Raw genomic sequence first — 13,376 nt, 5'->3', positions numbered from 1 at the left:
CAATTGTTCTGATCTTATCCTGATCTCGTAGCATTATGATCATGTGGCAGTGTGGTAGCCCTCTTTCTGAAATTGATAAAATTGAATTGGTTGGCGATAACTCATTTATTAATATTGTGATCTCCACCGACTAAACACTGGCAGGCGATAATAAACTTATTAGTATTTTGATCTGCACCCACAAACACTGGCTGACAATAAGTAACTTATAAGTAATGTGATCAGCACTTACCTGACACAAGATGGCGATAACTAATTTATTAGTATTGTAATCTGCGCCGACCAGACATAGGTTGGCGATAAATAACGTGTTTCTATAGTGATCTACATTCACAAACACTGGCTAGCGATAAGTAACTTATTCATATTGTGATCAGCTCTAACCAAACACTGGCAGGCGTTAATTAGCTTAGCAGTATTGTAATCTGTACCGACGAAACAATAGCTAATGATAACTAACTTATTAGTATTGTGATCTGCACCCGCAAGACACCGGATGATAATGTACTAGTAAGTATTGTGATTTGCGCTGACCAAAAACTGACTAATAATAATTAACTTATTATTTTGATATTCATTTACCATATACTGGCTGGCGATATCTAACTAATTAGGATTGTGATCTTCATCGACCAGACACTGGCTGACGCAAGTAATTTATAAGTATGCTTATCTGCATCCATGCTAACGATAAATAACATTAATTTGATCTACATCTAACCATACATGGGCTGGCGTAAATTAACTTACTCGAATTGTGATCTGCAGCAATCAGACACTGCCTGGCGATAAGTAACTTATCCGGAAAAAGTCATTTTTGATTAATTAAGAAAAATATTGTTTTCCGACTACTTTATTTAATGTAATAATGTTTTAACATTAAAGAATGCCCGGGAAAAGTAACTTCTGAATAATTGTAAGATAAAAGTTTTTGTTTTTTTTATATTCTTTATATAATATTTATATGTATAGATAAAGTTTTAATATTACAAAAATGTCCTGAAAAAGTGACGTCTGATTCATTACAAAAATGCCCTGGAAAAGTTACTGCTGGTTGAAACAAAGCTTTAACATTTAAAATAGCATTATAAAAAAAAATGCAACGCTTATTGAAGAGGAATTGTCATTTTTATTAAACAAAAAACACTTTATTTAATGTAACAGAGTTTTATAACATAAAATATCATAAAATGCGACGATATTGTAACAACCTTTTCTATTTTGTATAAAACAATATTGCTCTCCGATGCAATTCGTTATTCTGGGGAAAAATATTCAGTTGCTCTTTTTCGCGACAAGAACTCGATCGCTACAAATGGAAGAGTTGTTCTGTTGTATCTGACAGTCTCCTGAAGTGTCTATTTGTATGCGACCAAAAACCTACATCAAAATATCAATTTTATTACTTTAAATCATGCTTGAGTCTTCAATAATAAAACACATAAAGTCTGTTTATTATTTGCAAACGTGTAAAAAGGAAACACACTTTCGATAGTTTTAATATGAACGTGTCATCAGGAGAATTGACAACGTTTTTCTTGTGGACATCTGTGGCATGGTAATAAAAACTATTCTCAAAGATTTCCCATCCATCATAAGCTGCCCAGCTATCCGAAATTATTCTTGTTCCTGGTAAAATCTACGAACTAATTATTGTGAATGTCTTCCGCTCACATCTTTTTAAACCCTTGTCTCTTTGTTACGTAAATGAAGTAGTTGAAAAGCAAATTATTTTTTTTTACAATTCACCACAAGTGACTTTTCCAGAGCAGTTTTGCAATAAATAAGAAGTGACTTTTCTAGGACATTTTTGTAATGTAAAAACTGTGCTAAATATAAAGTAGTTGGAAAAACATTTTTTACTTATAATTAAACAGAAGTGACTTGTCCAGAGAACTTTGGTAATTAATCAAAGTGACTTTTCCAGGAAATTTTTGTCATGGTAAATATTGATTAGCGTAAATAAAGTAGTGTAAAATGAAAAAAATATTTTTCTTACAATTAATTAGAAGCTGACTTTTCCAGGGAATTATTATAATTAATCGGAAGTCACTTTTTCGGGGCATTTTTAAATTTTAAAACTTTGTTAGTTTAAATTAAAGTAATTGAAGAACTAAACATTTTTTTAAAAAAATAATCAGAAGCGACTTTTCTGGGGCATTTCTGTAGTTAATAAGAAGTGACGTTTAAAGAGCATTTGTGAAATGCTATATTGTTTTATTAACAATTAACCAGAAGTGCGGTTATAGGGAATATTTTTAATTAATCAGAAGTGGCATTTCCAGGGCACTAATTAAATAGTTAAAAGTCGTTTTTTTTCTTACAATTAATCAGAAGTGATTCGTGCAGGCATTTTTATGGATAATTAGAAGTGACGGTCCTATGCATATTTGTAATTAAAGCGACGTTTCCATAGCAATGTGTTATGTTAGCATTATATATAGCATTTGAAAAACAAAACATTTTTCTCACAATTAATCATAAATGATTTTCCATTGCGTTTTTGTAATTAATCAGAAGTTACTGTTCCAGGGCATTTTTGTAATGTTAAAACTTTGCTAGATAGAATAAAGTAGTTTACAACTAAACAATTTCCTTACAACTAACCAGAATTGACTTTTTTCAGGAATTTTTTGTAATTAATAAAAGTGACTTCTCCAGGCAATTTTATTTAATGTAAATCAATAAAGTAGCTGTAAAAATAAAACATTCTCCCTGCAATTAATTACAAGTTACTTTTCTCCTGGATATTTTTAATTAACAGAAAAGTGACTTTTGCTAGTGCATTTTGATTTTTATAACTTTAGGTTAAATCATGTAGTTTCGAAGCAAAACACTTATTCTTATAATTAATCAGAAGTGATTTTTCCATGGCATTTTTTCAATTAATCAGAGGTGACTTTTCCAGGGCATTTTATAATGTTACAATATTATAACAATATATATAGTAGTTGCAAAAACGAAAAAAGTTTGCAAGAAGTGATTTTTATGTGTAATTTTGTAATTAATATAAAGTAACTTTTACAAGGTATGTTTGTAATCTTTAAACTTTGTTATATTAAATAAAGTAGTTAAATAACAAACTATTTTTCTCACAATAAATAAGAAGTGACTTTCCGGGGCATTTTATAATTAGTTAGACGTGGAAACAGGCATTTTCATAATGTTAAAATTTGGATATATTAAATAAAGTAGTTAAAAAACAAAATAGTAAATATAGCAGTTGAAAAATGAAACATTTTTTCGTACACTAAAACAAAAGTTACTTTTTCAGGGCATTTTTGTAATTATTCAGAAGAGACCTTTCTAATGAATTTTGTTGTTTTAAAACTTTTTTTAACTTAAATGGAATAGCCAAAAACAAATAAATGTTTCTTGTAATTAATTAAAAATAACTTTTCTATGAAAGTTTTGTAATGTTAAATCTTTGAAAAATTAAGTAAGGTAATTTAAAATCAAAACATGTTCCTTTCAATTAATAGAATATGATTTTTTCAGGGAATCTTTGTAATGATGAAACTTTGTTACATTAAATTCAGTAATTGTAAAACAAAAAAATTTTTTACAACTAATCGAAAGTGATTTTCCAGGGTATTTTTTTTAAACAAATCCGAAGTGTACTTTCCAAAGAATTTTTGTAATAAATCAGAAGTTTTTTTCCCAGGGCCTTTTTTATTAATCAGAAATGAGAATAGTTGTAAAACAAAACAATTTTTATAAAACATAATCAGAAGTAACTTTTCTAATGATTTTTTTAAATTGATCAGAATTGACTTTTCCGTGTCGTTTTTGTAAAAGTAAATCCTGTTAAATTACATAAAATAGTTAAAAAATTTATTACAATTAATCAGAAGTGACTTTTTTCTGTTTTGTAAATTAATAATCATTTTATTTTCAAGGCATAATTGTAATGCTAAAACTTTGTACCATTTATATATTAGTTGTAAAATAAACAATTTTTATTAGAATAAATCTGAATTGTCTTTTCCAGTGAATTGTTTGTAATATTAAAACTTTGTTACATTAAATACAGTAGTTTAATAACAAACCATTTTTCTAACAGTTAATCAGAAGTAACTTTACTAAGACATTTTTGTAATTAACCAAACGTTTAAATATAGTATTTTCGTTATGTTAAAATTTCGGTATATTAAATAAAATAGTTTAAAAACAAAACAGTTTTTACTACAATTAATTAGAAGTGAATTTTCCACCAACAAGATATGGTGAAATGAAAAACAAGTTTGGTGGTGATGACCATGCAAGTTTTTCTTAATTTAACTGGCCTTCATCATAGCCATTGACATTTAAATCTAACAATATCTTAAACATTAACACCTTTCTAATACTTTCATTCTATTAATGTCTCGTATATAACTCATTCTTTATATTTCTTTTTTTATTTAGTTGGAATCACAAATGTGTCAGTAATCGAATACTTATCTAGTAATGACTAGTTATAAGTTATTCAGAGTTCCCATGAATACAACTTTACTTTTGCAAACTAATTGTTATCGAATATATTGAGTTAGCAAGTAACAAAAATGTGTCGCTTTGATCCGTAGATATATTAATAAAACTACTGTTCCAAAGATTAATATGATTCACAGAAAACAAAGGTTTAAACAATCAACACTTCCTTTTAACCCTTTATTTAGCAAAGGGATACACGCACCCATGGATGTGACTAAATTCTATGTGAGATACATTATTGGTTTCGTTGTATTCTATTATTACGTAAATATGGACTCAGAATGCTTCAAAGTAATTTAAAAAAAACACGATCAACCGGAAGGATTCACCTTACTAATTGTAAAGTACTAATACTTAAAGTGTTTAAACACAGAATATTTGTTTTAAATCGTTCAATTCAGATGTAGTTAAAAGTCGAACCGAATATAAATCAGTTGGTGTAAGAGCCAATAAAAACCGGTGAACATTAGGGAATGTTGGATGCAGACTTTCTCGTTGAAATACCTCCTTGTAATGGTTTGGTAGAGAAGTGAGAGAAAAGATTTTATTTTTTAGAAAAAAATGAAATTCTTTAAAATGCGCTATAGAGTATATATCATGTTTACGCTTGGCTAAATAAATAAAATGTAAACATTTCACCGAATGAGAAAATAGAAAGAAGATTTTCGCGATGATGACGATGACGACGACGACGATGATGATTTCGATGATAATGACATATGATCATGCACACTAGAATTTTCATGTTAAGTGTAAAATAATACATGGTATAAGGGTCAAAAGTAAAATATTGCAACAATGTTTTTTCGATTCAAACAACTTTTTAACCAGTGTGTTTCGAATGTATTTATATTAAATCAGGAGACCAACAATCGGACCTAAGGTCTAACACAGTATTTAACCTGGGATCAAAGTAAGATCAGAAGCTCACATTCATGTTGACCTGTTAAATAATGCACAACAATTAATAGTCCAGAAAGTAAACATGGGAGCAGACATAACAGCTGCCATAGATATGCACTATGACTGCTATTGAATAACTCGTAGTTTAAATAATAATTACTCTCATTGAAGCCAATCAGCAATGTTCTTGTAAAACCTAGAAACTTCTTAAGTCTTTTTAAAAATAATTTGGATCAACTGACTAAAAAACCAAGCATCTTTAAGCAATCATTCATATTTATCGGTTGAAATTCAATATTTATGCTACCTCAATCTAATTAAAATGTGTAAATATTCATAAATTAGTATAAAACAAATAAAAATTAATAAATTATTACTAGACAAATAAATATTAATAAATTAGTATTCGACAAATAAATCTAACAAGACATCTGTATATAAAGCCACACTTTATTTCATAATCTTCATAATTTACAATGAAAATCGAGATTTGTACTTCCATTCGTTTCCGTCGTATTCAATAAATCGAGGATGTAAACAATTGGATGAAAATCATCTGAAAAGAAGCGAAATATAAAGATATATTAGTTAATTAATTGTACAAATACAAGCTTAGCATGTATATATATATATATGTGTGTGTGTGTATGTGTGTGTGTATTTGTATATGTTGGCAGCAAGTCATTATTTAGACGTCTGACTGAACACGACAAAGTTAATCATTTTTCCGATCGTTCTGGGTATTTTTTATATTTGCCAAGAGTTTTTTTTAATTTCGGCAGGCATATTATATAGAATGGCGCCCAAAGGTTGTTGTTCGGACCAATTTTTTCTCTGAAAGAAAAGGAAAAGAAAACAACAACAATTGCTCCTGACGATAATCGAATGTACCGATAGAAAACGCTTGAGGAAAATATGGCCGAACAACAACTTTTGGGCGTCATTTTATATAAGCAGCCTGCCGAAATTAAAAAGACCGCTCGGCAAATAGAAAAGATATCCAGAAAGATCGGAAAAAGGAATAACTCTCTTGTGTTCAATCAGACGTGTCTAAATATATATATATATATATATATATATATATATATATATATATATATATATATAATTGTACAAATACAAGCTTAGTATGTATGTATATATATATATATATATATATATATATATATATATATATATATATATATATGCGATAAATACAATTCGGTAATCTTAAAATCTAAAAACATTGACGAATTAAATATTATCTATATTTGTGTTCCGTGCCATTTCTTATAGGTTGTTCTTTATAAGCATTATTGAAAAGGTATGCACTATGTATAATGCATATTATTATTATTATTATTATTATTATTATTATTATTATTATTATTATTATTATTATTATACACTAAGGCAAGTTTATCTCCGTTCATATATTTTAATCTTCTCTACATTTTAAATATTGTAATTGCCTGCTCGACCACGCTGCAATGAAAAAATGTAATTTAAATCATGTATATTTTATTTTTTTGTTTTCTCAGTCATTGCTAGTAGCATCTTTCTTATCCAAAGATAGCACTATAATATTGTGGAGGTTGCGTTAGCGCCAGATGTCTACAGAATTGAAATATCTCACACACATTTAGTCAGATTTATTTTGAAATTACATCTAGATCATTTAGATGAATATGTTTCACGTTGTAAAATTATGATACAATAATATTGCGGCATATGCGTTCATCAGATACACAGCAGCAATATACAGTATATGGAGAATAGAATTGTATAAGATTTAGTTACTTATTATTATAATCATTAGAGATACTTTAGATAGTCTAGATAGTAATAGTGGTATATTATTGCTTTACTCGTAGTAATATAGTCGTATTCATTTATTATATTAACATTATTATTGATAGGATCCTCGATTTCATAACGAACAGCTCTCTGAAAACATTTTGTGAAATTTATGAAAAGTTTTGCATATATTTAAAAATTGTATTAGAAATATTTTGTAAGTAATATACATATTTGTTACTTACAGATTTGATGTTGAAGAATATCTATCTGTAAATCATGTTCAATAATATCCGAAGGCTCCAACTGGATGATGCAAGGTATGACTGTAAGATGTAGCTGCTGGGTACCCGAAACCATAACCTGCGAGACCGAATCCAGCATATCCAACTGGGTGGTGCACTGTGCTTACAGAGGTTGCAGCAGGATAGCCGAAGGCGCCGAGTCCATATCCACCATATACACCGTATCCGTATGGAGCATGGTGAGTTGTATGACTAAAGGCAGTAGCTGCTGGGTAGTGATATCCCGCACCATACAAACCATAACCCAAACCAGCATACCCAACTGGGTGATGGACTGTGCTTACAGTAGAAGCGGCAGCAGGATAACCATAGACGCCGAGTCCATATCCACCATAAAGACCACCGTATGCGTATGGAGCATGGTGAGTGGTGTGGCTATAAGAAGTTGCTGCTGGGTAATGGAAACCCGCACCATACAAACCATAACCCAAGCCAGCATATCCAACTGGGTGATGGACTGTGCTTACAGTAGCGGCGGCGGCGGCGGCAGGATAACCATAAAGACCGAGTCCATATCCACCATAGAGACCACCATATGCGTATGGAGCATGATGAGTTGTGTGGGTATAAGTTGCTGCTGGATATCCTGCACCGTAAAGTCCAAGACCAAATCCAGCATATCCGACTGGGTGATGGAGTGTGCTTACAGAAGTGGCGCCAAGTCCATATCCAACTGGGTATCCCAAACCACCATATCCATATGATCTGTGATGCGTTGTCTGTTTGACGGTTGTAGCGGCTGTGAAGAAGAAATATTTACATTGTAAAGTTGAAATATTTTCTCCCCAAATTTGATTTAAAACAATCGATGTAAGAACAAATACTTAAGAAATAAATCGGTAACTTATCGTAAATTTTAGAAGTGATTAATTTTATACAAATGCAATTCTCAACATTTAAACTTTTATTTGAAAATTAAATTAAATTTAGTATTTAATGACTTTTATTCGCCCAATAAAAGTTATGAACAAAAGATAAACATTTTCAACGTTGAAAAAGATAGCATTTAGTACGCGATCTGCGTAAAAGTAGACACACATGCAGTGACTAAATCAAATTTGTTTTTCAAATAGTATTGGAACGTTATGTAATGCTTTTTGTTGAATTTATTAAAAAAGAATTCTCGGTATTGAACATATTCGGAATGTATTTATTTTCTGTATTTGAGCATATATTTATTTTGCATTGAGTTTAGGATAACATTGAAACGTCAGTCACTATTTCTGGAGATTATGTAAAATTAAAGCTGTGTTTCTACAATAAACAAGTACAAATAATTGTCTTCATTTAAAAAATCTGCAGTTGATACATGATTTGCGTAAAAATATGAACACATAACACGGTAACCAATTCGAATGTTTAGCAAAAATCATATGTGGTTATTGTCTAATGATTTTAGCTGAATATATTTATAAGAAAACACTCATTGTGTGCACGGAATAATAGTTAATTACTTAAGCAGTGATAATCAAATATAAACACTTAACATATACTCGATAAAAAATTGACTAAGTTAAGACTTATTTTATGATCGATTTATTTGCATCAAAATAACATTGGAAAAATACGCACAAGTCACATTGCAAGTTTATCATTGTTAAAATGTCTTCATTTATACAGATAGATAAAACAGTGATGATGCTTACCTGGAAGAACGGCAGATACGTAGTTGCTGAAAGCAATCACTGAAAGAGACAAGAAAATAGTAATTAAAATATATTATCACATTGCTTTACTCGTATCATTTATTGATGTGTGTTTATATATGTTTAAGATTTAATTTATATTTAAAAGGAGACTTACGAGAATCAAACTATAATAATAATAATAATAATAATAATAATAATAATAATAATAATAATAATAATAATAATAATAATAATAATAATAATAATAATAATAATAATAATAATAATAATAATAATAATAATAATAATAATAATAATAATAATAATAATAATAACAATAATAACAATAATAATAATAATAATAATAATAATAATAATAATAATAATAATAATAATAATAATAATAATAATAATAATAATAATAATAATAATAATAATAATAATAATAATAATAATAATAATAATAATAATAATAATAATAATAATAATAATAATAATAATAATAATAATAATAATAATAATAATAATAATAATAATAATAATAATAATAATAATAATAATAATAATAATAATAATAATAATAATAATAATAATAATAATAATAATAATAATAATAATAATAATAATAATAATAATAATAATAATAATAATAATAATAATAATAATAATAATAATAATAATAATAATAATAATAATAATAATAATAATAATAATAATAATAATAATAATAATCTAAATAAATCGTACGATTGTTCCCAGGCATGAATAATGAAATGCATTATTGTGTACAAAGCGAGGGACTTAATTTTAAGAAGAAAAAAGGGATAATGGACATAATGAGAATTCTTCCTTCAAACTCTTCGGCTTAACATTCACGGGTAATATAAACAAATATATTGAGGACATTGCGGTTTCCCTCTATCGGGCTAAGAGACTACTCACACATGAGAGTATCTTGTACCTCCATTAGGCCACCATTCACCATGCATGAAGTATTTTCCTTACATTATGGCTAGTACATCTACCACTATCCCTCTTGGATAGGGTACAAAAAGTAGTTTTCAATTAAATAGGTTTAACTTTGTAAACTAAGCTCCAACCCCTGTCCCATCGTCGCAATGTTGCATCTCTGTGCCTGTTTTACAAATATTTTACTGGAATGTACTCTGATGAACTCGTTGTACTTATGTCCCCTCAACGTACATATCCCTGACAAACCGGCTTAGTAATAAAATCTCACCCCTTACCTGTTGAGGTCCTTAGATTCCAGAAAGCTTTCTATTCTAATAGTTTATTCCCTCGAATAGCTTGACTGGAATTTCCTTCATGCTAGCAGCTTTACTGTACTGATATGCACAAGTTTAAATCTAAAACAACCTCTTGTTAAACTTTCCTTGGCATGGTTCCAAATAGAACCTCCTTGCGGTCAAGTGGTGATATGCTTTGTTTGAATGTGAGTAAAAAAAACATTCCTGATACATATTTTCATATGAATATATTATATTTAAATAGCAAATCCGCTTCAGTCACATTTATTCTGGTATTCAACCATTCCTTTTGTTATCGAAATATTACTACTAACTAAACACTGATCAGGTTACCCAGAGAACGAATAAAGTAGCAGTAATATTAATGCTTATTTAAATTTGTTTCTGGAGTAAAGAGACACTGACACCGATAAGAGTAAGATTAAAAATAAGTAATTCAATATTTAAATTTAATCAATTCACTATTATGTCGAAAGAGATGAAAAACAATAATTATTACTCTATACCTACTACTACTACTACTACTACTACTAATAATAATAATAATAATAACACTATTTATAATAATACATTTATGATAATAAACTGGCTTATTTCAAGAATATATTTAAATATATTTTTTAAGAATCACTTTTCAATATAATAAGCATTTATTAAGAATTATCTATTCATTGCGATAGATGAAATGAAATTGTTCGGATGTTTATTGAAGTGCTTTTTCGAATAAAGAGGATGAGTTTTCTTTGTCAAAAAAGTATCATCGGTTATATTTTAACAAAAGAAATCGTCGCTTATCACGGCATGAACACCACTCGAGGATACGGCTTAATGAGTTGTCAGTGAGACAACAGCGTAGTGATCTGTAGTGGTGTAAATTGGATAGAATTTGATAATTTAAGGGGAGAGTTGGGCAAGAACTTGTTTACATTGGACTTTTAGACGACTATATTGTGGTCAGTTGGAAGGTAGACCCACTATTAAGCATTCCACAAGGAGAGAGTTTAGGTTTGTGATAGTCATTTTAGTCGTATTAATATTATTCATATTTTGATCATAACCGTCCTAATATTATAAGTGTTTGTACGCTTGCAGTTGCTATATTCTACAAACAAATAAAAATGTAAATAATGAGGTACTTACCTGCCAAAAGGGTAATGACTTTCGCTGACATGTTTTATTGGTTGATTGGAACTCTATGAAACAATAAATAAATAAAACGTTTATCTTAAAATTGTAAAACACGAATCCGGTTAGACTTTTTAAATAAACAAATTCTACAACAAATTCACACAAGAAAACATGTAATTTTAAAATTACATACATCATTTACCTAGATGAGATATATGTTTAATCTGATCTCATTAAATTCCTCATTTAATTACGATGTCCGAGTAACAAATTATTACACATCATTAAACTCATGGATCTTTATATAATGACACGCACAACGAGAAATACACAGCGCATAAGTCAGGCGTAATACCACAACGGGTGTAGTATCACTTTATTATTGATTAAACCCCCTAAAACCAAGAATAAAAAAATGAGCATTTATTATTTTAGATAATGATAAAATCTAGTATGATTAGTAAAACGCGTAAATATACATATTCACAAATTTGGATTTGAAAACTGTAATATTTTTAACGTCTGTTACTGTGAACAGACTCAATATTGTAATTATACCTAATGTGTTGAAAATTGACTCGGAAAACATTGTGCCTATTTTATCGATGCGTACAGATGGTTCTAGTTCTACTTTATGATCTTTTTTATAAAATGAAATAATTATTCTACATCATATGATAGTTTGCTTTCACTAATTGTTTGAGTCGTAGTAACAGTTGACGCATTAAATGTAATCATAATATGACGTTAAACAATTGTAAAATAACGCAATAACATTTATATGAAGCATGATAAGAATTTATTTAAAAATGCAATTTAGATGGGACAACCAGTATAATAAGGAACTTAGACAATAGCATGCAATAGAGTATTAGGTAACAAAAATATCTTAACATTATAAAACTATGAATACCATATTTTCTATTTTTTCCTAACGAATACGATAGTTTCAGTTTGCACTAGCGTTGCTCTGAAACATTCAGGAATTAATAAGCGACGGAAATTCTTCTAATACTTCAATGTATTTTAATTCTACATACTAAATTTTGATCTAAAATTTGTTAAAAAATTATGTATGATAAAATTAAGAATTGTCAAACCCACTTGCAATTGTAGATTGAATAGTATTTATTAATTATACCTTTAATTATATATCTACATAATCTCTGAGAAATAGATATATTTTTCTGATTGAAAAATATTTTCTACTAAAGTTTTGATACTGCAAATTAGAGTAGATTTAAACAATTTGATACAAAAAAAATAAATGATAGAAAATGCGAAGACTCACCGGAAATGGATAGTCACTCAAAGGTTGAGCAAAGCAGAGACTACGATAGGAAGATTTGCGAGCTGGCTTTTATAGCAAACAAATCAGCCAATTCTGGAAGAACTGCTCTGAAAATAAATCTTTTGCGGTGGAGATTATGAACTGGAATAACTACAGGTCGTGAGAAATAACATTGTGAATCTTCATTTAATTGTTTAATATAAATTATTTTGTCAATTGACACAAAATCCCTTATATTTTAAATAAATTTAAATATCTATTCGCACGACACCAACGCCATTGACATTATTTAAGTATAAGAAGGAGAAAAGAATAAAACAAGAAGAAAAAACTCTCAAGGTGTCAGTAAGGCAAGTGCTTAATAATAGGGATTTTATCTGGTTAATGAGGCTACGACACATTAACGAAAGAATAATCGTTGTATTTATACGGGCTATTTTGGGAAAATAATTAAACACAAAACTAGAACTATCGGTACTTTCACTATCAATGGGGTATACATCTAATCACGTACAATGTTTGTCGTCCAAAAGCACCACGGAAAGATTGAGAAGATGAGTCTGAACATGGGTATGTGTAAGATTAACTAAGTCGATTGTAA

The 13,376-nt window shown here is 28.7% G+C and overlaps 1 protein-coding gene across 1 annotated transcript; it reads right to left on the bottom strand.

Moving 5' to 3' along the window:
- Positions 1-5,810: 5,810 nt before the first annotated feature.
- LOC145297298 (uncharacterized) lies at positions 5,811-12,855 on the bottom strand. Its single transcript, XM_080143336.1, has 5 exons — positions 12,776-12,855; positions 11,497-11,549; positions 9,107-9,145; positions 7,401-8,199; positions 5,811-5,932 (listed from the first exon to the last, which is right to left on the bottom strand). Exons 2-4 carry the CDS (start codon positions 11,525-11,527, stop codon positions 7,439-7,441), a joined length of 831 nt encoding a protein of 276 aa, XP_079999462.1. The 5' UTR covers positions 11,528-11,549; positions 12,776-12,855; the 3' UTR covers positions 5,811-5,932; positions 7,401-7,438.
- Between the last annotated feature and the right edge of the window lie 521 nt (positions 12,856-13,376).

This window comes from Euprymna scolopes, chromosome 1 (assembly GCF_053919585.1).
Source record: "Euprymna scolopes isolate OS-2025 chromosome 1, ASM5391958v1, whole genome shotgun sequence".
Taxonomy (NCBI): Eukaryota; Metazoa; Mollusca; class Cephalopoda; order Sepiida; family Sepiolidae; genus Euprymna; species Euprymna scolopes.
The sequence above is the reverse complement of the archived record's forward strand: the minus strand, read 5'-3'. Positions and strand labels throughout refer to the sequence as shown.